Genomic DNA, 21,143 nt, shown 5'->3' with positions numbered 1-21,143 from the left:
AGTTTGAACTTTTACTGTATATAGCAATTGTGCTAAATAACGTTCAGTATAAAATCAATTCATATAGAGCACGTGTGGAAGACTGCGGATGCAGATGATGTCAATGAATGGGTGAGTAGTTGATCTGTGAAAAAGGTCGGGAACCACTGACATACAGAGTTTAATTATTGACAGCAGAAACAGTGGGCAAATAAGACAAGATGCATAAAATAGTAAATTGTTTTATTCTTTTTTTAACCATGCCACTGAACACTGACGCATACAGAGTTGTGCCTGAATCCACACTGAGAAAACACTTCCACACACTGTGTTACAAAGCTGTAATGAAGAGGGATTTTACTGCACACATGGCAAGAAGAACAACCCTGATTGGATACCAGGTCGAGCTTTGATCTGGCCCTGAGGTAGACAGACATTGACATAATCTAAACAATGCTAATCACATCCTTCTAGGACACATCAAATAAAAGGACATCTGCATTATTACAACATAGAAAGATCAAAGAAAAAACCCTTTTCAAACAAAAGTGCTCCGTTTCTTTTGGTCCACTAAGGAAATCCATTTATAGTGCATGTTCATGTAGAATAGATACAGTGAATGTGTGTTTTCATGGCACTGAGTGTTGTTGGCTACTTAAGAAGGCATTGGTAATGCCCACAGACGCCAAGATTTGCTATACACACCGTTTTCATCCAAAGATCTCAGTCCATTGTCACTTCGAAGGGAACAATTTGATGCAAGTTCCAAGCAATTGTGATGAAAAAAAGTACACGCTTGTCTCAGAGTATCAGCCACTATCACAGTATGTTGCTTCCAGTTGCAATGTTCAGACAAAGTGGATCTACATGGCAGTCTATCTTTAATTAAGTAACAATAAACAAACACCCAGAAACAACTACCAATAGCACAGACCCATGTACTCAAGCACATCAATGCTCTACTTATAAAAGAGGCACAAGGAAGGGATCTTAATCAAATCAGAGACTTATAAAACACACATTAAGATGTTTCTCAAATCATACCAAATGTAAACAGATAGCAAATTACTGTAATACAAAAATACAACATGTTTAAATCTATTAGGCCTGTGTTAGGCTCACATAAGGGAATAACATACCATGACAGTTTGTACATTACAGCTACACTACAACTGACAATAACCTGCTCATAGTGATTCAATGTCAGAATTTTCTTTTCAGGTTTTGTAAAAAAAACAACTACTTCTTTTCATGTTTTCTTCAATTTTCTCCTAGAAAATTCTGATTCTGTGATTTTTAGAAGACATGTATATATAGTTAATGATAAAAAACTACACATAAAAGCCATGTCGAGGCTGTTTTTTTTTTTTTTTACACACTGCTTGTCCATTTAAATTCTGATGTATTTGTTAGAAAATTAAAACTACCGATGACTGAACGATTTGCAGTGGGATTAGAAGTGAGGAGAGGTAGAGCTCGCTCTACTAGAAATCATCCCAAGAGACACAGAGGGTGTGATGAAAACCAGCACATATTTGGTAACAAATAAACAACATATAAATAGCAAAACCTACTACATTGCAAGAGGAACTCAAATTGTAAGCCAGCTACCTTGAAACAATAACACCCACCGCAAGAAAGACAAGGCAGTTAATGAAGAGATCAAGCTTATGAGGTCAAAACGTGGCAGCCATTCAAGTAAAACATGCAGAAAATGAGCAACTCCAAAATAAAAAAAATAAAAATCCAACAGCAGAAAACAAAAGTGAGATGTCACAGGAATTTAGGAGGGAAAATGTTGCAATTTTCAGCCAATCAAGCCTTTGTGGAATTATTTTCAACATCTACTGCACAATCATAGAAGATGACTCATCAATCCAAAAGCTCCTGCTACACATACAGGTCAGCAGTCGCAGCCATTGTGGCTTAGATTTTAACCACAGTGGATCCATTACACATACAGCTATTATCAAAAGTGTGTGTGTGTGTGTGTGTGTGTGTGTGTGTGTGTGTGTGTGTGTGTGTGTGTGTGTGTGTGTGTGTGTGTGTGTGTGTGAGGGAGGGAGGGAGGGAGGGAGAGTGTGTCTGTGTATACTTGTGTGCACTAGGGCCGAAACAACAAGTCGTCAGAAACTCATTGTCAACAATTTTCAGTCATTTTGCAAAATATTCACAGTTTCCTGCTTCTCAAAATGTGAGAATTTGTTGCTTTTCTTCGCTTTCTATCGTTGTAAACTGAATCTCTTCAGACTGGACTGTTGGGCGGACAGAACTAGTTATTTGAGATGTCACCTTGTCACCAAAATGTGACTACTTTTCTGACATTTTTCAGACTAAACGATTAATCACTTAGTAGTAAAAATAATAATCATCAAACATATTCATATCAATAATAATCTAATTGATAATGGAACTAATCATTAGTTGCAGCCCTAGTGTGTACACACATTTGGATTCGTGCTTGCATGTCTCTGTTGTCAGGTAAAAACCTTGCATCTCCCAGAACGACAACTTCCCACAATGCATTTTTCAGTTCATCCCAAAAAAGAGTCTGAATGTTTGTTTTTTTTAAACACATACAGAGACATGTAATCTTTCAGCATGAAAAAAACAGCAACACTGGAGTTACGAGGTTTTCACCCAACAGTAACAGCGTGTGTGTGCGTGCGGTCCAAGTCCTGCTCAGACGTAACAGACATACAGGTAAGTCTTTTCTATCCTCCAGTCGGCCGGCACGTCCTCCGGTTTGTGGCCCTTCATGTGCTTCTGCATGGCGGCCAGGCTCGGGCAGAAGTCCTGGCAGATGGTGCACTGGTACGGAGACGCTCCGTTGTGAGTGCGCAGGTGCTTGATCATAGCCGAGTAGTCTCTGGACCGTTGGTGACACAGCTTACACTCGAATGGCTTCTCACCTGAAAAATTCAACAATACAGCATTAACCTTGTAGACCCGGAGCCAGAGGGCCTGCCAGGTGAAACGGGACTCACCTCTATTTCAGTCCACTGTACTTGATGTGGTATTGTGTGGTGTTTGCGTGTGTGTGTGTGTGTGTGTGTGTGTGTGTGTGTTTGTGATCTAGGATTAGACCTATATCGGTTTGCTGATTAGATATTGGCCAGTCCGCGTCATTTACCCTGCAAATACGACCTCAGCAAGGAATCAGGTAGCATTTAAAAGATAAAATAAAAGATAAAATTTAGACCTGTTGCACATCTTAATGATGTAATTTAATGGTTTGATAGTGTTTTAATATGAAGTAAGTACATTTAAAGGCACTCTGTAACTTTCCTCTTCCATAACATAGCTTTAAAAGCTGCAAACCATCATAATTTTGTGGTAAGAATGTATTTTTATTTTTTATTATTTAGTTCCAATTTTAGTCCCAATTTCAATAGAATTTAGATTTTTTAAATAATATATTTTTGTAGGACACACTGTTACTTTAGCTGTAATAGTTTTTAAATCTTGCATTATTCTATATTTTATCTGATTTTACTACAGTCCCACAAAAAGACCAAAACCTTAATGCATTAGTCTGACTCTTAATATTTTTTGGACTTCTCTACCCTGTCTGTGGCACACCAAAGCCAATTTGTTCAGAGAATCTTTAAATCTTTAAAAACAAAAATATAGTATGCTTTAACAAAAAAAAAGTTAGGTAATTTTCTACAACAGCTGTAGCACTGTAGTTTTTAGCGAACACAAGTAAAAGTAAATTAGTGGGAGACTATTTTCAGCTGCGTATTAACACACATTTAGTGAGTGTTTTTACGCAGCAGGACAGTGTACATGGCATGGACTCAAAATAAACTACAGTGGCTGTGTTCTTAATAATGAAGACACCATGTCACCCAGTGCAAAAGTGTGGCTTATTTGTGCGTTTTGGAGGAATAAGCTTCACAAACAATACTTGTCGTTAAGATCAATTCATTGTTGGTTTTTGCCTATTTATGGGATTGACAATAAAACAAACACTATCACTAGCCCTATCTTAAATTTGAAATTTGAAAGATATTGAATAACAGTATAAAATCAGCCCTATTAGCAGCACTGAAATACCCTGAAGACCCTGCTCTCCTGTATGTGTGAGTGTGTTTTCAGCTCTGATCTCTCACCTGTATGTACACGGTAGTGTGTTTCTAGCTGGTGTTTGAGGCTGAACCTCTTCCCACAGCCGTTGCACTCATAAGGCTTCTCTCCTGTGTGGATGCGTTTATGGCCCCTCAGCGTGCCGTCGTCTCTGAAACAGCTCCCGCAGAATTCACACTCAAACGGGTGATCGCCTGAAAACACAGTGGTGTCACAACAGCAGCCACAACACCAACACAGCCCATTATCGTGAGAAGCATTGAAGGCTAACTTTATCCTTGGCACGACATGGAATGGGCGCATATGCAGCTGCGTAGGTCAAATAGTCACAGAGCCCTTTCTGCACATGCATATCAAGCAGGGAAATAATGCGCTTTCAGACGTTGCTAATGTTATGACATGAGGACACTCCTCTTGGCTGTCTGCTAATAGCTAATAAAAGTCCTCCAGGCATGTGCTGCTCTGTTCTATACACTGTAGTTAATCTATTTCTCTCCTAGGCTGAGGGTTTGACTCATCTCCAATGACCTACGTGCCTCATTATCTCAGTGTCCACAGCAACAGCCAAGTCAGAGGATACATTGCTCTCCTCATTACAGGCCGATTCTCCCCAATCCCCCACCCCACTGTGGAGCAGATGACATTTACAAAATGTTACTTCCAAGCAGAATGGCATACAAACAAGATACGCTGCCATGGCCAAAACTCCCTTCACTTCTGTCTCTTCACATCAATTATGTATTTCTCCTGTCTAGACATCAAGCCATCCTGACAGCTGGGAGTGTTATTTAAGGTAAAAGAAGAAAGGGGGACATCTTTTCAGTAAATATCTCTCCGTCTCCTGCGGCACTAACACTCACCCTCAGTAGAACACACAGACAAGTCATTTCCATTTGCTTTTCCTTCAATATTTATTTGGGTTTCCTCTATCATTTTGTGTGAACCACACTAGAACTGACAGCCGTGAATTGCAGAAGCCCAAAGGCTGTCTAAGAACCCAAAATATAAACAGGATGAAATTGCCCAAAATATGCACCGGCCATAACGGTACAGTGCTGTCATCAGAGAGGTGAGTCATCTTATAGAGAAGAGAAAAGGAGGGTGGGAGAGGATGCATGCAAATTGACTAAACCCTCAAAGCCAGTAACCTAAAGGAAATTAACCTATATACAAAAATAAACCCAGCCGTTTTTGTCTCCTTTTCAACATGTGCATGCATTTGACACCACATGCATATGTTCTATGAAAGGACACTATAGACAGCGATGATGGTGCCAATGATCCGTCTCTTACCCGTGTGCGAGCGCAAGTGTCTTTTGAGGGTAGTGTGGCTGGGGAAGGGGCGCTCACAGTGGCTACAGATGTAGCTGTGCATGCCTGCGTGGACCTCCATGTGCTGCTGCAGGGCCTTCTGGGTCTGGAAGCGCTTTGCACACAGCAGACAGAACACCGCCATGTCAGTCCCTGGAGAACGCACAAGACACAGACACGCAGTTATTTCAGTACCATACACAGACAGGGCCTTAAGTGGGGAAACTGGGTCACTTCAACTTTGTGTGAGTCCTCAGAGGGAAAAGCTTCTTTCAAAGAGCAAGTGCCTCTACCTAAACTAACTCCCCTAAAAGCCCGGAGGCACTTTCAACTGCGAGTCTTTATGCGTTCTATTTTAAACCATGAAAGTCATTGTTTTCTTTAAGAATTTCCCACACAATGCACAGCATGCCAATCACACAATCAATGGCTTCCTCCTGGTGTGTTAGATGTGTAATTATTCTCTTCATTCCCCATCAGGAGTCAGCTCCAGCCTGTGAAGTCCTCTGTCTCTGTGCTCAAAGAGCGGCTGATAGTAGCTCCACCCTAAATGATGCCTACACTATGCGCTCTGTGCAGAATGTTAAGTAGTGATATCAAGCCATTAAAGGCAGGACTGCAGGAAAAAACACAATCCAGTTTAATCCTGTGTGTGACCTGGCATCTCTTTGGGGCTGCTTTCCTGTTGCACGGAGTGTGGAGAGGAATACAGATAGGGAGTCGCTGGCAGGCTAGCTCAAGTGAAAATGGCTATGTGAAGAAGATCCATTGGCTGTCATACAGTCAACACTTGATTTACAGTCTGTGTATGCCAGCACTCAAATCCATTCTGGCATTCACACCGATGCAAATTTATATGTGCGCTAAGACCGAGGGACTGGTTAATCAGCTGCATTGGACATAATGTGCATGTCCTGGAGAGTGAGGCTTTAATGTGAGATTATGAGGTCCTTATTTCTCTGTCTGCTCAGGTTGCAGATCATTTACAATGATAGCAGGTCCCATTGCTCCTGACTCAGATTCAATCAGACATCTCCAGCGGAGGATCATTAGTAAACAGAGGACTGTGCCAGCACTTCATTGGAATTCAAGTGGGGTTGCTGTGTCGCATTTAAAATGCAGTCTGATGAGGTCCACTAAATCAAATCATTTGTTACTGTTATTGAAGTGCCTTGAGGCAACTGGCAATTAAATTGGAATTAACGCAGGGAAAGGGATACAGCACACTCATACTAAGAGGGAAGAGTGTCAGACACTTTTGGTTCAATCAAGTTAACAGGCAAGCCTGTTCAAAGTGGAAAGAAAAAGAAACAAATCAAGCAAATTCACATTTTCAGGGATAAATCAGAAACATTCACTGTGCATTGTTTACTAATCCAAGTATCACAATTTGCTCAAACAAAGCAGGACGCTCTTTTAGACTTCACATTTCACGGATAAATATAATTTGGCATAGAACCACAAAGCCTAGTATTTCAAATAATGTCGCTTCTTTTTTAACCTAGTTTTGAAATCCCCAAAAAACAAAAACCCGGCACTAATAGAACTGATCATTCTTAATCATTAACAGCAAGAAGACCGGATGAAAGACATTCCCTGATCTTAACAATCCTGCAGAGAGGCGATCCGGTGGAATGAACTGCACCTGTTCAGAGGCTTTAGTCTGTGGACTTTTGTACAAAGGGCACACAATAAGGTTCAGGCCCTCATTGACCAAGCCCATTAGTCATAGGCTCCTTACGCAACTCCTACAATCCCTGTCTTTATGCTGTCGCCTAATGACCAAGGCCCTTTCTCACCCACGGATCACAATATTTTAGTTGAAGACAAAAGACCCTCCATTCTCAACGCCTCCGCGCCCTCCCCACTCCCCCTTAGCCGCTGACCATACAGGAAATCCTTTCGCCTAACCAGCTTCACTTTCTGCTTGAGTCATGCCTAACTAATGCCAGTTCACTATGCACTGTGCAACAGTAGAGACTGGATAATGATCTACCTAAAAATAGCTAAAGGCATTTTAAAATGCAGTCTGCATGACCTGTGATGAGGAAGCCTTGATCCACTTTAACCAGTTTCTCTTGTAATATTGGCTGCAGCCAGCAGGGGGTGGTGCTTTCTGTTCCAATGTGCGCAGGATGCTTTTAGCTACAGGCAGAGCAGAGCAGAGCCCTCAACAAGCTGAATGGCATATTAACCACCTTGTAGATACTTCAAAGCTACTTTAATCATCCTCCCTCCACTCTTTCTTTATTAACTATCATGTACTGTAAATGCGTGTTTCAATACAGCCTGCGTACTTTGTTCAGCCTGCGCTGAAAATTCAACATCCCAGTTTTCTTTGTGGAGGTTAAACCCGTTACTTCCTGACACACTCGCAGACTCTCACAGATGTATATCCTGATCCTTCTGTCACCAGCAATACGGAAACTTGAGCAAAGAAATATGACAAATATTCTGTCACAAGAATCTCACTCTTGATCTCAGGCTGTCACACGGTGACAACAGCTCAGCAGTCGTTTTCGGTTCATTCTGCGCAACTGACGCTGGAAATAAAAATAACAAATAATATCTTGAAGTGTAAACAAAAACCTTTCCGTGGCAAGGAAGTGTTTGTATGCGTTAGTGGTGGCATTTCTCCTCGCTGCGCTCTGTTAACTTTTCAAAGAAAAAGGATTTGCAGTTGTAGAGTTTTCCAGTAAGCTTTGGTAATAAGTGCAGAGGAGCTTCTTTATGAGAGAATAAGCCCTAAAGTTGGCTGTCATTGCCCCCTGCTTTCTCACCCTTAACCAGACAATGGGTTTGGGATTTGGGTTTTAAGGCACAGGATGACCCCTGACCCTTGCCCCTCAATGGGGTAAATACCACGTAATCAATGGTATTCCTCAAAGGCTGGAGAGTTGACTGTGCATTGTGTTTAGTGGGAGGGGAGCCTAACAGTGGGAATAATGATTTACTTTCAAGCAAATCTGCTATGAGGCAGAACATATAATCATTTACTGTGTGCATTTTATTAATGAGCGGCTTGTCTAATGCACAATTAGCTTGGCAATTCAGGATGGTTTGAGGTTGCTATGCTATTTCAGCATATCTCCACTAAGACCATGAGTATGCCCATGTGATTTAACATGGTCTGCCTTCATACATCTGCCACTTATTCAGTCCAACCGAGGTGGGAGCCAGCCACGCTCTCACGCTGCCTAAGAAACAAAACCATGTGTCTAGGCAACCAGATAGGATCATGGTCCTTGTTGGGGTGAAGTGTTCAAGCTAATCCCTTCATTCACAAATAAGCGCAGCCTGTTTCTTTTCAAGCGGCAAACAAAAGTTTTCCCACCCTGAGAATCTGGGAGTAAACCCGCTGCAAATTGAACAAGAGATTGTATTCAGTGAAGACCGCAAATCTGTATAATTTCTTCTGTGTTAATCTTAACTTTAGTGTCCGGAGCACACCAATTAAACCGATTGATTTGTGAATAATTTGTCTTTTATATCTGCTAAAATAAATAAATAAATAAATATATATATATATATATATATATATATATATATATATATATATATATATATATATATATATATAACATGTAATATAACACGTAATTTGACCTGCATTATTTTAATAAAGGCTTGCAGAATTTGATCTATTAAGGTTATTTGTTTCAGTAAATTGTGAATGAAGTCAAAGCTAAACTAATCTTCTGCTGCCATCAAAAAGGGCAAATCATTTCACACAGATTTCACAATCTACATTATTAGATCATGGCTGATCATGTCCACTAGCTGGAGTATGCAATGTGAAGACACTAGAAACTATGTCCTAAGGGCCCTGCTCGGTGTATGTGCTCGCTGTCTGCCGGCTCACTGATATCACCCAGTTAAACATACACACATTATGCAGGCTGCATTATGTGCTCGACCTCACATGACACACTACTGTATGTGTTCATGCAGACAGCTCCCTGTAGTTGTGGCAGCTCGAGAAGCACATACACAAACGCTACAGTACCTTAAACAACCCCGGGCGCTCATCAGCAGACTGCTAATCTACCCGAGTGAGGAACAACCAACTTAATAATTAATGCAACAAGAGATACGTTGCTCGTGTTTAACCACCATTCCATGGATCGGTTCATTGAGGTCACACACGGTTTTATTCCCCTCCATTTCTGGAACGTTTACAATATTTTCTCTATCTGCTATATATGAAATGACAAGGCATCCCGGGGCTTTGTGTATCATGACAGTGCATGCAAATAAATACTGGGGGCACAATGGCCAAACAGAGCACAGTTCAATTCAGTTTAAGCCTGGTATGAATTGGGTATAAACAGGAGGGAGCAGTATGATAACGGACACACAATTAGGCAAGCTAAAATTTCTGCGTTATAAAAGCCCGGGCTGTATCTGAATGGACTACAGGACTGTTTAATTAGGGCTCGGACAGAAGGTAATATTATTCACTTGATGAAGCAGCCTGTAATGCGCGGAAACAGTGCAGCTGCTGTGAGTACACAAAGGAGCACTCTTATGGTCTTTGCCTTAAAGGCAAGGTGGCAAAACGGTCTGTCAGCATGGCTCGAAGCACATACAGTCAATTGCTGTGCGTGCTGTAGAGATAAGATACAGTCTTGGGTTTTCCAAAATTGAGAGCTTGGTGCCCCAGAGCCTTTGACTTGCTCTGATGAAACAAACCCCTTTGTTGTGAGAGCAATTCAGAGACAGATCCATTCTTTTATTTTGGGCACTGACAAGTAGGTCAGAGGAGGCTATGACAGTGCTGTGGTGAGGAGTAAACAGCAGCACATGATGTTGTTTTCCCTCTCAGTCCTGGCATTCAACACCAGCAGCAATCCTCTTGCCCTCAGGAAGTCCTCACATACCCCTCTCCTTCCCACAGTCCACTCCGCCCCCAACCCCCCCTCCCACTCTTTGATCTCTAACTTCAACAACCCACGGCCATTCACCTCTGACATATCAAAATAGCTAAAGAGACTTTCACTGTAGCCAGTGTTGCCAAATTGCTTCAGAGTAAGGTTCTCCCAAAAGTAGTATTATTTCTGTTCCAGAGGAGGTGGACAGCAGTGTTGCAGCTGCTGAGGCCTGACACGTGTTAATCTGCTCAAAGGACACTCATTTGGCTCACTGGTTATGCCACATGGCAAATTAAAGGCAAGGCGGCCCGATCGACATGGACATATCCTGTGTTTTTAGGAGAAATAAAAACCAGGTTATGTTTATTGAATGTAAACGTTCATGCCGTTGGAGCATATCATCGACACAGATGATTAAATTACCTGTAGCTGATGCCGGTTGTAGACTGTGAGAGCTACAATAAGAGTCAGTAAAAAGGGTCATGCGTCACAGCAGAACGAGCTAAGATCATGACTAAATGAGAGAGCAATGCCCTCCTGTACCCTGCTCTGGATACACTGCCAAGCTGAAACCGAGCTCTGGATGTTTACAACTTGGGCAGATAAGGGTAGAAACTTCTGGGCATCGTTAACACCCCTCCATGTCCACATCCATTAAGTATTCATACTGTGTGTGCCACCTGGAGTTACAGTTACATGCCAATGCTCCTGAGAGGGTTATCACCTTTCTCTGACAGTAGCAGAAAAGGTGTGGATTCAGACACGGTCAGGTACACTATGTGTGTCGTCTGACAACAATACTGCCTGTATTTCACAGTTGGAGAGTTTTGAGTCAAACAAGTGTTGTTAAGTCTTTCTCACAAGCTAATGGGGTAATATTCAAGAGTAACGTGCCACTTCACTACAAGGTGTACTTGTTAAGGCTTTATAGGTTGCCAGTGATGATTTTATCAATGGCAATACAACAGTTATCAATGCTTTAGACCTCGCCAGATTGTGGCTTCATATTTGACTGATCATGTAAGTTAGTGTTTATTATTATTATTATTCTGTGTAAAAACTGGGTCATAGGTTATTGTTGTCCTCTTTATAAAAAAAGGGCTGCAACTATCCATTATTTAAATTTTTATTTATTCTACTGGTTATTTTCTTGATTAATTGTTTAATCTTTTCGTATATGAAATGTGGGGGTAATAGTAGAAAATGTCCATCAACATTTTCCAGAGCCCAAGTAGATGTCTTCAAAATGCTTGTTTTGCCCAACCAACAGTCCAAGAACCCAAAGATGTTAATTTTACTAACAAAGAAGGCTAAGACAATTAGCAAATATTGACACAGAGAGGCTGGTTGCAGTACATGCTTAGCTGTTATGCTTAAAAAAATACTTATACGATTAATCAATCATCAAAATAGGTAATTATGACTGATCGGTGAATAGACTAAACATTTCAGCTCTACTTCAAAATAAACCAACAAGCCTAAAGTTATAAATGATATTGTAAGTCATTAAAGGTTTTATTTGTTCAGATTTTTGAGAGTATCAGGGATTAAACAATTCCCAGGAGGTTTTCTTCCTGATTAATCAAAGAGCTAAAAATACAAAGCAGAGAACATACACCAACCAAAAAATTATAAAATGTAGGCACACAACCTGGCAACTGCAGAATGTCCTTATATATATATATATTTTTTTTTTAATATAAATTGTTTTATGTTCGCTCGTGTGGTGAGATTTTGCAATTGTATCATTATGTTTTATCATCTTAGGTTAAAAACTCTGCATTTTATGTTTCAGATGGCCCTCACGGATAATGAAGGTAAAGTTGATAGAGAAAGTATTAATGAATTACCTATTAACCATCAATAAGGTCGTGACAACTTATAAACCCTTTATAACTCTACTATCATAATAAAGTGGCACCAGAAGTAATAACACTCTTGATGATAGTAATACAAATACTAAGTGAAAATGCTACTCTGGAAACCCTTCTATTTAATAGGTTATACACGTAATTTCCCTTGTTTTATATATTGTCTTATCTTCTTATCATCTTATCTTCTTCTTATACTGTAAAGCACTCTGTTACTGCTTGCTACTAATAATACAGAAGTCTGTTAATGTGGGTTTAATGAATTGATTAAAAAGATGAAAGTGACTTCAGCTCCTCAGGCCGGTTGTTCCAAACACCAAAGAGCTCAGACAATACATCACATGACACCATCCAGGTTTGTGCAGCCACTCGGCCAAAAAACTTTTAAGAAAAAAAAACTAAATTGGATTTTTTCTGATGCCAACTGTTAATGCCACAAGAAAAATGTTGTACAAACATTTTCTACATTAGAGATGATTGAGAAACAGAAGGTGTTCATCTTGTTTGAGGTAAATAATTCCACAGGCACTCTCAGGCAGGAGGTGAGGATAGTATGTCTGTCAAACTGTAATGCTGGCGCTGTAAAGCTACAGCTGTGGCAAAGTGCCACGCAGTAGGTTTGGATGCCAAGAGATATTAGTGGGTGATATGTGAGAGGGCCTCCCACCTTCATGATGATACATTATGGAGCATCATGACAGGAACAGTTTAACCCAGCCAGCATGACAAGCCAGTTTAGACCCACAATCACGAGTCCTGTAGTCACAGCCTACTCCATAGCTCAATGCATGCTCTCCAGGTTAAATGTGATGTGTGTGTGTGTGTGTGTGTGTGTGTGTGTGTGTGTGTGTGTGTGTGTGTGTGTGTGTGTGTGTGTGTGTGTGTGTGTGTGTGTGAAGTACCTGTGTGTGTGTGTGTGTGTGAAGTACCTGTGTGTGTTTGCCTGTGGGCTTCCAGAGCATCCTCTGAGGAAAATGTTGCTCCACACTGATCACACACCAGCGCCTCTGCAGGAGCTGTAGATAAAATCAAAATTTATAATAAGGTATCATGATCAAACAGTAAACACAAACAGGTGTGTTTGTAATTGTTAGAGTAAGTCAGTTAATTTGGCATTTAAAAAGAGAACTGTGGAAAAAGCAACAAGATGGGAACAAAGGCGCCCTATTTTAAAAGTCACCAAAAGAGCCTCGCTTGTCACACACTTGTGCTTTTCAGGTGTTAACACAAGAAGCAAATGTGCGGAGTACAATGGAGCAGAGGAAAGCGCCGTAAAAACACAAATACAAAAGACAAAAAAGAGCCGAGCTGAAGAGTTTTATTTACCGAGCCCTGTTATCAGTCTGAAAAGTGAGCAGACTGTCTGCCGGAGAGGCCACAGAAGGACTGGGTGTTCTCTCTACAGCAGACGCTTCCCGCCTGCGGCACATCCCTTTATCAAAAAACACTTCAGAGTCAACACCCCAAATCCCATCGCATGCACTGTAACTACAGTTCCCAGTTCACCTTTGGAATGCCCTTGTCTATTCTGATGAAGACATGAAAGACAAAAGTATGCATACTGCTTGCAGAAATGTTCAATCCTTGTTCTGCACTAACCTCACACCTGCACAGAGAGACACATAGGACAGATATGCACACACGCACACACACACACACACACACACACACACACACACACACACACACACACACACACACACACACACACACACACACACACACACACACACACACACACACACACACACATTCTCTCTCTCTCTCTTTCTCTCTCTCTCTCTCACACACACACACACAGCTGTTTGGATGTGGGTTGGCTCTCACAGAGATGTAAATCGGTTGCAGATCCATACTGGCCCAGGGCTCATTCACTGATCTATTTTCTGCTCAGCTGGCTTTAAATGAAGTTAAAATGACTCATTAAAACACCCACAAGCTTTGGGAACTCTGAGCGCTACAGCCTAAATGTGGTCCTCTTTCAACTCTTACGATGCCTCTATACACAGACACTGTGCCACTGTTCCCAGTGCTGCACACAAATAACAGAAAAAGCCCCAATCTGTTCATTTCTAAAAGCAACACTTTTTGAAAACAAACTGGTTAGTGTTTGGGAACGGTGCGTTTTATTACACGGAGCAAAATAAAACTTGATGGAGAGAATTCTTATATAGGAGCAACACTAGAACAGCGTTGTAGATGCTGATGTTTTGTGACGCTGTCCAGTGTGGTGTGTTGTGTTGTGTGAGATTGTGTGATAAGGGAAGAAGAGAACATAGTGCATTGTCTTGTGCAGTCAAAGGCACGGAGTGTGCTCTCATCCATAAACCATCAAACTGTCTCCAGACGCGGCTGCAATCGTCCTCCATCAAAACACTTTGTCTGGCATACCAAAATAAGAGCCAGCATCGAGCTGAATACCAAATCAGCCCATTAGAGCAGTGGAGCACTCGCTCCTTAGCAACCAGCGGGATCTAAGGCTGCTATACCGAAATACACAGTGACAAAGAAATGAGATCCACATCTCTCTTTTTTTGTAGTATTATGGGTTGACACATTGGGATGGGAGAGTTTATGCAAAAATTTCAAATTAGGTTAAAGGTGCCTCTGTCGTGGATGTCACTGCGAATTGAAAATCCAAGCGTGTTGTCTAAGGTCTACAAGTAATGCAAGACAATATGTGTGGTTAGGGGTTATGCAGGGCAAGGGTATAAAGGGACGACTCAGGTGAAGTTTAAAGAAGCAGATTCTCTCTCATCTGTCAGCAGTATGTCATTCCCGAACAATCCTCAGAGAGAGAGCAGTCGGAGAGGACAGGGACCTTTCCTTGTCTATACAAATATTCCAACTGAGGTTTCTGTTTCTGTTTTAGTTTCATTTTTAGTCCCTGATCCACCCTCCCTCCGCCTCCTCTTTCTCTATTTTGGATAAAGTAGCTGGGAGAGCAGTCAGGTCTGATTAAGTCTGCATTTGGGTACAGTGTGTTCCTGGACACACATCTGCGAGCGAGCCATCACACACGCTTCGGAACACTGGCAGAACACCCAGGCCTGCCGGCAGCTGATGATGTCATCACTCAGAAGGGGCAGAGCTGGCGTGCTGCCAGAGTCTCCGAAAAAAACACAGAAACGATTCAAATGGAGAGAGAGAGAGAGAGAGAGAGAGAGAGAGAGACACTAGAGAGCGACGGAGAGGAGAGGGAGGGAGAGGTACATAGACCTAAGCATGGAAAAGAAAGCATGATCCAAGTATTCGGAGCAGCACTAACTGGTAGGAGGAGGAGGGAGGGGGTGGGGTGGGGGGGGGGGGTGGAGTAGTAGTATGAACAGGTGCATTTGAAAGGCCGCACTATCAAGAGGCTGTGTAAGCACTGAATACTCTGAGATGTGAGTGTGAGAGTTCCTAAGTACCTGTGTGAGACAGCATGTGCATCCTTAGCCGCATGCTGTCCTGGAAGTGTTTGCCACAGTATTCACAGCCGTGGCCTTTCTCTTCGTTATGCAGCCTCCTGTGGAAAGACAAACACAAATGTGAGCGTGTTCAACAGATCCGAAAACAGAGCGAGGAACGCACTTGTGATAATAAAAGTATCTCGGTTCTGTGCCTTTTTTTTTTCTTTCTGTAAGATCTCCCAAACCCAGAAGCATCATTGTCCTCCTAACAAGAGGAGCATGTTTTAATTCCGGCAAGAATCCCTCGCTGAATGCAGCATCATTAGTGTAAGAGGCCCTTGCAGTTGTGAATCACAACGCATGAATGCTAAAAGAACACAGACAATAGGATATCTGGCTAATTTCAGAGTGCAGACATACGCGTGCCTCCACCCGCCAGCACTGCAAGACACTGGGTACGCACACAAGAACACATACACACACACCAAGTGCATGCACACATACTCACAACCCTAGCATAACATGCACACACACACACACACACACACACACACACACACTTCTCCTGTAACTGCAATGAAAAGGAGAAAAGACGATGATGCGCCTAAGTTGCGCCAGCAGCAAAACCCATCATATCATATCACACACATAAAAGCATGCAAGGCATCTGTACTGTTATCCTTACATCACCCTGCTTACCGCCTAAAAAGGACTCGATCAATAAACACACTCTGTGGTCTAAATAAATGAGCTACGAGATGTAACTTAGCACGCATGAAATCAACATTACCATATTTCGGGAAAAAGAATGATTTTGCTCAGGAGCACTGACGGGTTTTTGGCTTTTTACTGTAGTTTGAAGATTTGACTGAAAGATGATAATTTACTTGAGCATTTACGTGAGACTTTTATTTGGGGTATCCTGATGGCCCAGCAGTCTGAGGTGTCAACCGTGTAATTGTGATGTATATATATTTTTTCCTCTCCACTGTTAATAACTAAATAAAAGACCAACATATGGAGCATCCTGGTGGTCTAGGGGGCTGACCGTATATAACCACGACGTTCTCAGTTCGAGTCCAGCTGGACATGTTTGTTGCATTTTATTCCCCATCTCAATCCTCTCATTTCCTATCTCCTCTCCACCATAATAAAGACAAAAATACCATAAAAATGGTAATTGGTAATATTCTAATTCCCAAAAAGGATGCAATGACAATTATTAATTCTAAGTTCATTAATTTAAGAATACTGAAAACAACCAAAATATTACTATAATTAGTTTTATAAACAGATGTTTCGGTAACCTTTAAAGATGACCTGAAATAATGTAGTTTAATGTTGTAGTCATTTTGTTATGAAGGCATCAACTTTATTTTTTTTTTGCATATTTCTAATTTAGGAACACAATTTCTTTATTTCCTGTTCCCTTCTTCTTCTTGGACTACTTAAGAAAAGAAATTGCAACCTAAACCGTTTCGTTTCAGTAGTAAAGAGTGCCAGGAGAAACGTCTTTAACAACAAAAACTACAAAATGTCAATCTGAAGACCAGGTGTATGCTCAGTGACCTGGTTACAGACCTACAGAAACTTCATTACATCCTTAAGCAGTGCCACCAATGCAACTCCTTCAACCTGCGGACATCCGCCTGTCTCCATGAGTAAGCAACGCGCATCACTAAATATCCCACAGGATGCTCTGTTTCACCGGGCGGTTTCAACGCAACTCTGGAGCTACACGAGGCTGAAATGTCAGCCACGGGCGCGGACAGGGAATGGCTGCGATCCTAATCCTGAGCTAACTGCGTAATAGGACTGTTGGCTAACAGATTGTCTTGTTTCTAATGATTAGTGATGAGTCAAACACTGCCAAGCACGCACAATTATAAACATCTGCAATCAAGTTAATGAGAGATGTCATTGAGCTAGTCTGTAACTTTGTGTGCACAATGACAAAATCTAAACTGACAAGCTGGTGAATAAAGGAGGAATGAAAAAAAACAAAAAAAACAAAAAAAAAACAGAGCAGGTCGGGAAGCAGAAGTTATCCATCATCTAGCTGAAGCGTCCAGTCTGGTCCCTGCTGAGAGGCTCCTCTCTACTGATGCAAAGGAATGCATATCAAATAGCCTGGGAGACAGCCTGTTGTGTGAGGCACGCTTTTTTCACAAATAATCAGAACAGAATTTACCATATAAGGCTTTGTAAATAACAGCGTTATGCGACACCAAGGCCTCTTTGTATCAAATACCTCACAAAGACCTGATTGAAAACTTGCCCCAGACGTATAACTGTTAAAACAGGAGTGCAGGTGTCCCTGAGAATAAATTAACATATTTGCTGTTGCTCCTTCCAGCTTTTAACTCTCATAGCATTTTAACATGATGGAGCAAAAAAAAAAAAAAGAAATACTGCAGACCGAGAAACAAGTCAATTCAAAAGACACCAACCAGTGCTTTTCCTAACAGCATAATCAACTACTTCATCATACCGCATACAAGCACAAATGCACCTGCACATCCCTCAGATCTTTTATTAGACGCAACACACGTTTGTCAGTAAAGATGTTGAGCAGCGAGTGTCCTCTTTCTTTTGGATTTTGCAAGTGATTATCAGAATTTGGGCACCAAGTGGTTACACATTTTCACTTTGTTTCATTTCCCATTACTTAAGATACTAAAATAGATTTAGAATATAGTGTAATGTTGCAGGAAGGTGTAAAAAAAAAAAAAAAAAAAAAAAGGTGGTGGTGTTGATGGATGTTTTGTGCATGTTACCTGTGCTGCTCCATGGCCTGCCTGCTGTGCAGCTGAAGCCCACACTCCCCACAACACTGCTGGCCATGAGTCTGGCCCTCGTGCCTCATCCCTGCTGCAAACTGGCCCAGCCTGCTGAGGAGCTCCCTGTGCAGCAAGCCTTGGTGCAGGAGGCCGCTGTAGGCCCTCGGATCCAGTGGCACGCCAAGGGACGGGGCCACCGAAACGGACACTGGCAGCATCCCCTCCCCTGGGTGGCTGGAGGGCACAGAGTATATGGAGGCCAGATGTTTCTCAGAGATCCCGGGGAAACTGTCCAGAGTGTTACCAACCACTTGTCCTCCGTCTTCAGGGCTTGAGTGCAGCTCTCGAGCGCTGGTGATCACGCTGCCCCTCAGGGGCGTCCCTGGGCCCTCGTCTCTGGGCTGGTCGGACACGCAGCTCCCCCCCCCAGTGCTGGAGGACCTGCCCTCGCAGCCGTTGGCATCGTCCACCTGCATGCTCTCGGATTTTATACTTCTGCCAGGATCCAGGGATGCCGCTTGGGATAACTCTGCGCTGCGGCGCTGAGGCTGCTGGGAACTCTCCATGTCGACATCCGCGTCCAGCTTGGGGCACAATTCAGGAGGCGCGTTGGGCTCTAGGCCAGGAGAGCTCCCTTCCCTCATGTGGTACAGCGCCAGGTGGTGCAGAGCGGTGGGAGTGATGCGGTTGGGTCCATCCTGTATGGAATGCTTCTTGGACATCAACATGTGCCTCCAGTGCCTGGCCCGGCTGTGGTCGCTGTGGTCTCCGGAGCTGTGGGTCCTCGCCGCCACTTCCTCCGTCTCCTCCGCCTGGATGGTCTCCAGCACCTTCAGGCACTGCTCCTCCAGGTACTCTATCTCCAGGATCTCAGCGGCGTACAGCAGGTCATCCAGGTCCTCGGCTGTGGCCTGGAGCGAGGCGGTGTAGGCGTACTCCAGGATCTGCTGGAAGGTCTTGGGGGACAGGAAGTCCAGGGCGTAGCGTAAGCTGCTGCGGTGGAACAAGATCTCGAACATTTTGCTGGTGCAGGCCAGGACGGTGCGGTGAGCCGGGAACTCCTGGCCGTCCACCGTGATGATGACATCACACAAGGTGCCGGTCAGACGCATCTGATTGGCCCGCTGCAGAAGCGTGCTGGGGTGAGTGGGATTGTGGAGCTGGAGCACACCCATGTTTGTCAGACCCGTATCCACTCGGACCTTTGCCGAGCCCACGCATGAGGTGTGGCTGTCCTGCCTGCTTCACTTGCCTTCAGCTGTTTGTAGTGTCTGTAGTGATTTGTGTAGAGGGGGAGGGTAGAGGATCATTAGTGCCTGTCTGGCTTACATTGTGATGTAAAAGGCGGTTAATTTAACTCCAGTGTACACTTTCACTGATTATTGGTTTGGAATATTTCTTCTTTTTTTTTTAAATAATATAAATCAAAACATGTCAAATTTGATCTCATACACCCTACATGTTTATTTATTTTAATTAAGAACCGAAAGCAGACAACAGGTCGATAAGCACAAAGCAACAGTTTCCATTGCAGGTGATTAGAGAGCGGTCACGTCGCTGTAATAACGTCTGCATACTGAGAAGTGACGGTTCAATTTATCAAGCTCCACACACACGCTCGCACGCACGCACGCACGCACGCACACGCACACACACACACACACACACACACTCACACGCACATGCGCACGTGCCCTCAACAGGTAGGGTCGCTATCAACAAACGCCTTGCATGGCTGATTAGTTCATTTACGCTGCGCACGTACACGATTAGACGTGTTAAAGACAATTAAGCCGCTCTGTTAAAAATCCATAAATAAGTTATAAAAGTATCAAATTGATGAAAGCATGAAAACGAAGCGCAATCTTGACACCAACATGTATTTTCAACACATTTAAATCCCGAAACGACAGTCTCGAGTAACGATTAGACTCTCAGTCAGCAGCAAAGGTCTCGAGTGATGCTGACAGGCTGCATCCTCAACTAACCGCAACATCAGAGCGCATCAGGTGCACACGCACAATTCCACCTTTATTATCCAAACACATTGCGACAAATTAACCCCGTCCACGCGCTTGTGTTTACTGGCTGCGCGGTGTTTGAGGGAACGCTTGCTTGTCCGACAAATAAAAGACCCCAAATGTATCCCAAATAGTCCAATGATATGTCGGAACAGTCTGCGATACAGTCTGAGCTTAAAATCAAGTTTTGTAAAATCCTAAATCCGTCTGCGGACAAACTTGGGCTCGATTCCCCCCCCCCGCCCCCCACCGCCACTTATCTGGTGTAAAACGGCATTATAACAACCCGCCACAAAACTGACATTTGACATATTACTTTGTTGAAATGAGTGAACGAGTCTGGAAAGTAGTTCATCGGAGAGTAATCACACGTAAAAATGATCAGAAGTATAAAAGTGTCGGCTGTCACAGTTGTTCTTACCTGTGTCTCCTTAACGTCCTCCGCTGATTACCCAGGCAACATCATGGTTACACATTTCACAGAACCCGCTCCAAACTCAGTCCTGCTCCGAGTAAGCAAACCATCATCCAGCCAATACAATCAAACCAGCAGGGGAGAAACAACACTTCCGGTTACACGTTTCAAAATAAAACCTGTCTCGAGAACCACGTGTTGAAATATTTCAATAGTGTTATTGTTAAGAATAGCAAGAAAGAAAAAAAAAAAAAGGAAATTAAGAGAGATGTTCAGTTAATAAATAATTATGTTGCAACCAAACTTAAGAATGAAGGCTATTTAAAAAAAAAAAAGCATTTGTTTTGTGAGAACTTGATGATATAGTCAGATTAAGACTATCAAATTAAAATGAAGATAGACTCAAAATAGCGT

At 42.6% G+C, this 21,143-nt stretch overlaps 1 protein-coding gene across 1 annotated transcript; it reads right to left on the bottom strand.

Annotated features, from left to right (window-relative positions):
• Positions 1-205: 205 nt before the first annotated feature.
• On the bottom strand, positions 206-20,864 carry zbtb16b (zinc finger and BTB domain containing 16b). The gene is made up of 7 exons (XM_039782302.1): positions 20,736-20,864; positions 18,291-19,564; positions 15,532-15,629; positions 13,051-13,137; positions 5,362-5,532; positions 4,095-4,262; positions 206-2,891 (listed from the first exon to the last, which is right to left on the bottom strand). The coding sequence occupies exons 2-7, from the start codon at positions 19,466-19,468 to the stop codon at positions 2,662-2,664; spliced, it is 1,932 nt and encodes a 643-aa protein (XP_039638236.1). The 5' UTR covers positions 19,469-19,564; positions 20,736-20,864; the 3' UTR covers positions 206-2,661.
• Positions 20,865-21,143: the final 279 nt, after the last annotated feature.

Source organism: Perca fluviatilis, chromosome 2 (assembly GCF_010015445.1).
Source record: "Perca fluviatilis chromosome 2, GENO_Pfluv_1.0, whole genome shotgun sequence".
Classification (NCBI taxonomy): domain Eukaryota; kingdom Metazoa; phylum Chordata; class Actinopteri; order Perciformes; family Percidae; genus Perca; species Perca fluviatilis.
Note: the sequence above shows the minus strand (reverse complement) of the source record. Positions and strands in the feature narration are given on the sequence as shown.

Excerpts from the sequence above, each read along its gene's own strand:
- zbtb16b (XM_039782302.1), bottom strand. The coding sequence starts at position 19,468 with ATGGGTGTGCTCCAGCTCCACAATCCCACTCACCCCAGCACGCTTCTG. Across the intron at positions 4,263-5,361 it reads ACACTTGCGCTCGCACACGG|GCGATCACCCGTTTGAGTGT; the intron begins GTAAGAGACGGA and ends CTGTGTTTTCAG. Across the intron at positions 2,892-4,094 it reads ACACTACCGTGTACATACAG|GTGAGAAGCCATTCGAGTGT; the intron begins GTGAGAGATCAG and ends TGAATTTTTCAG.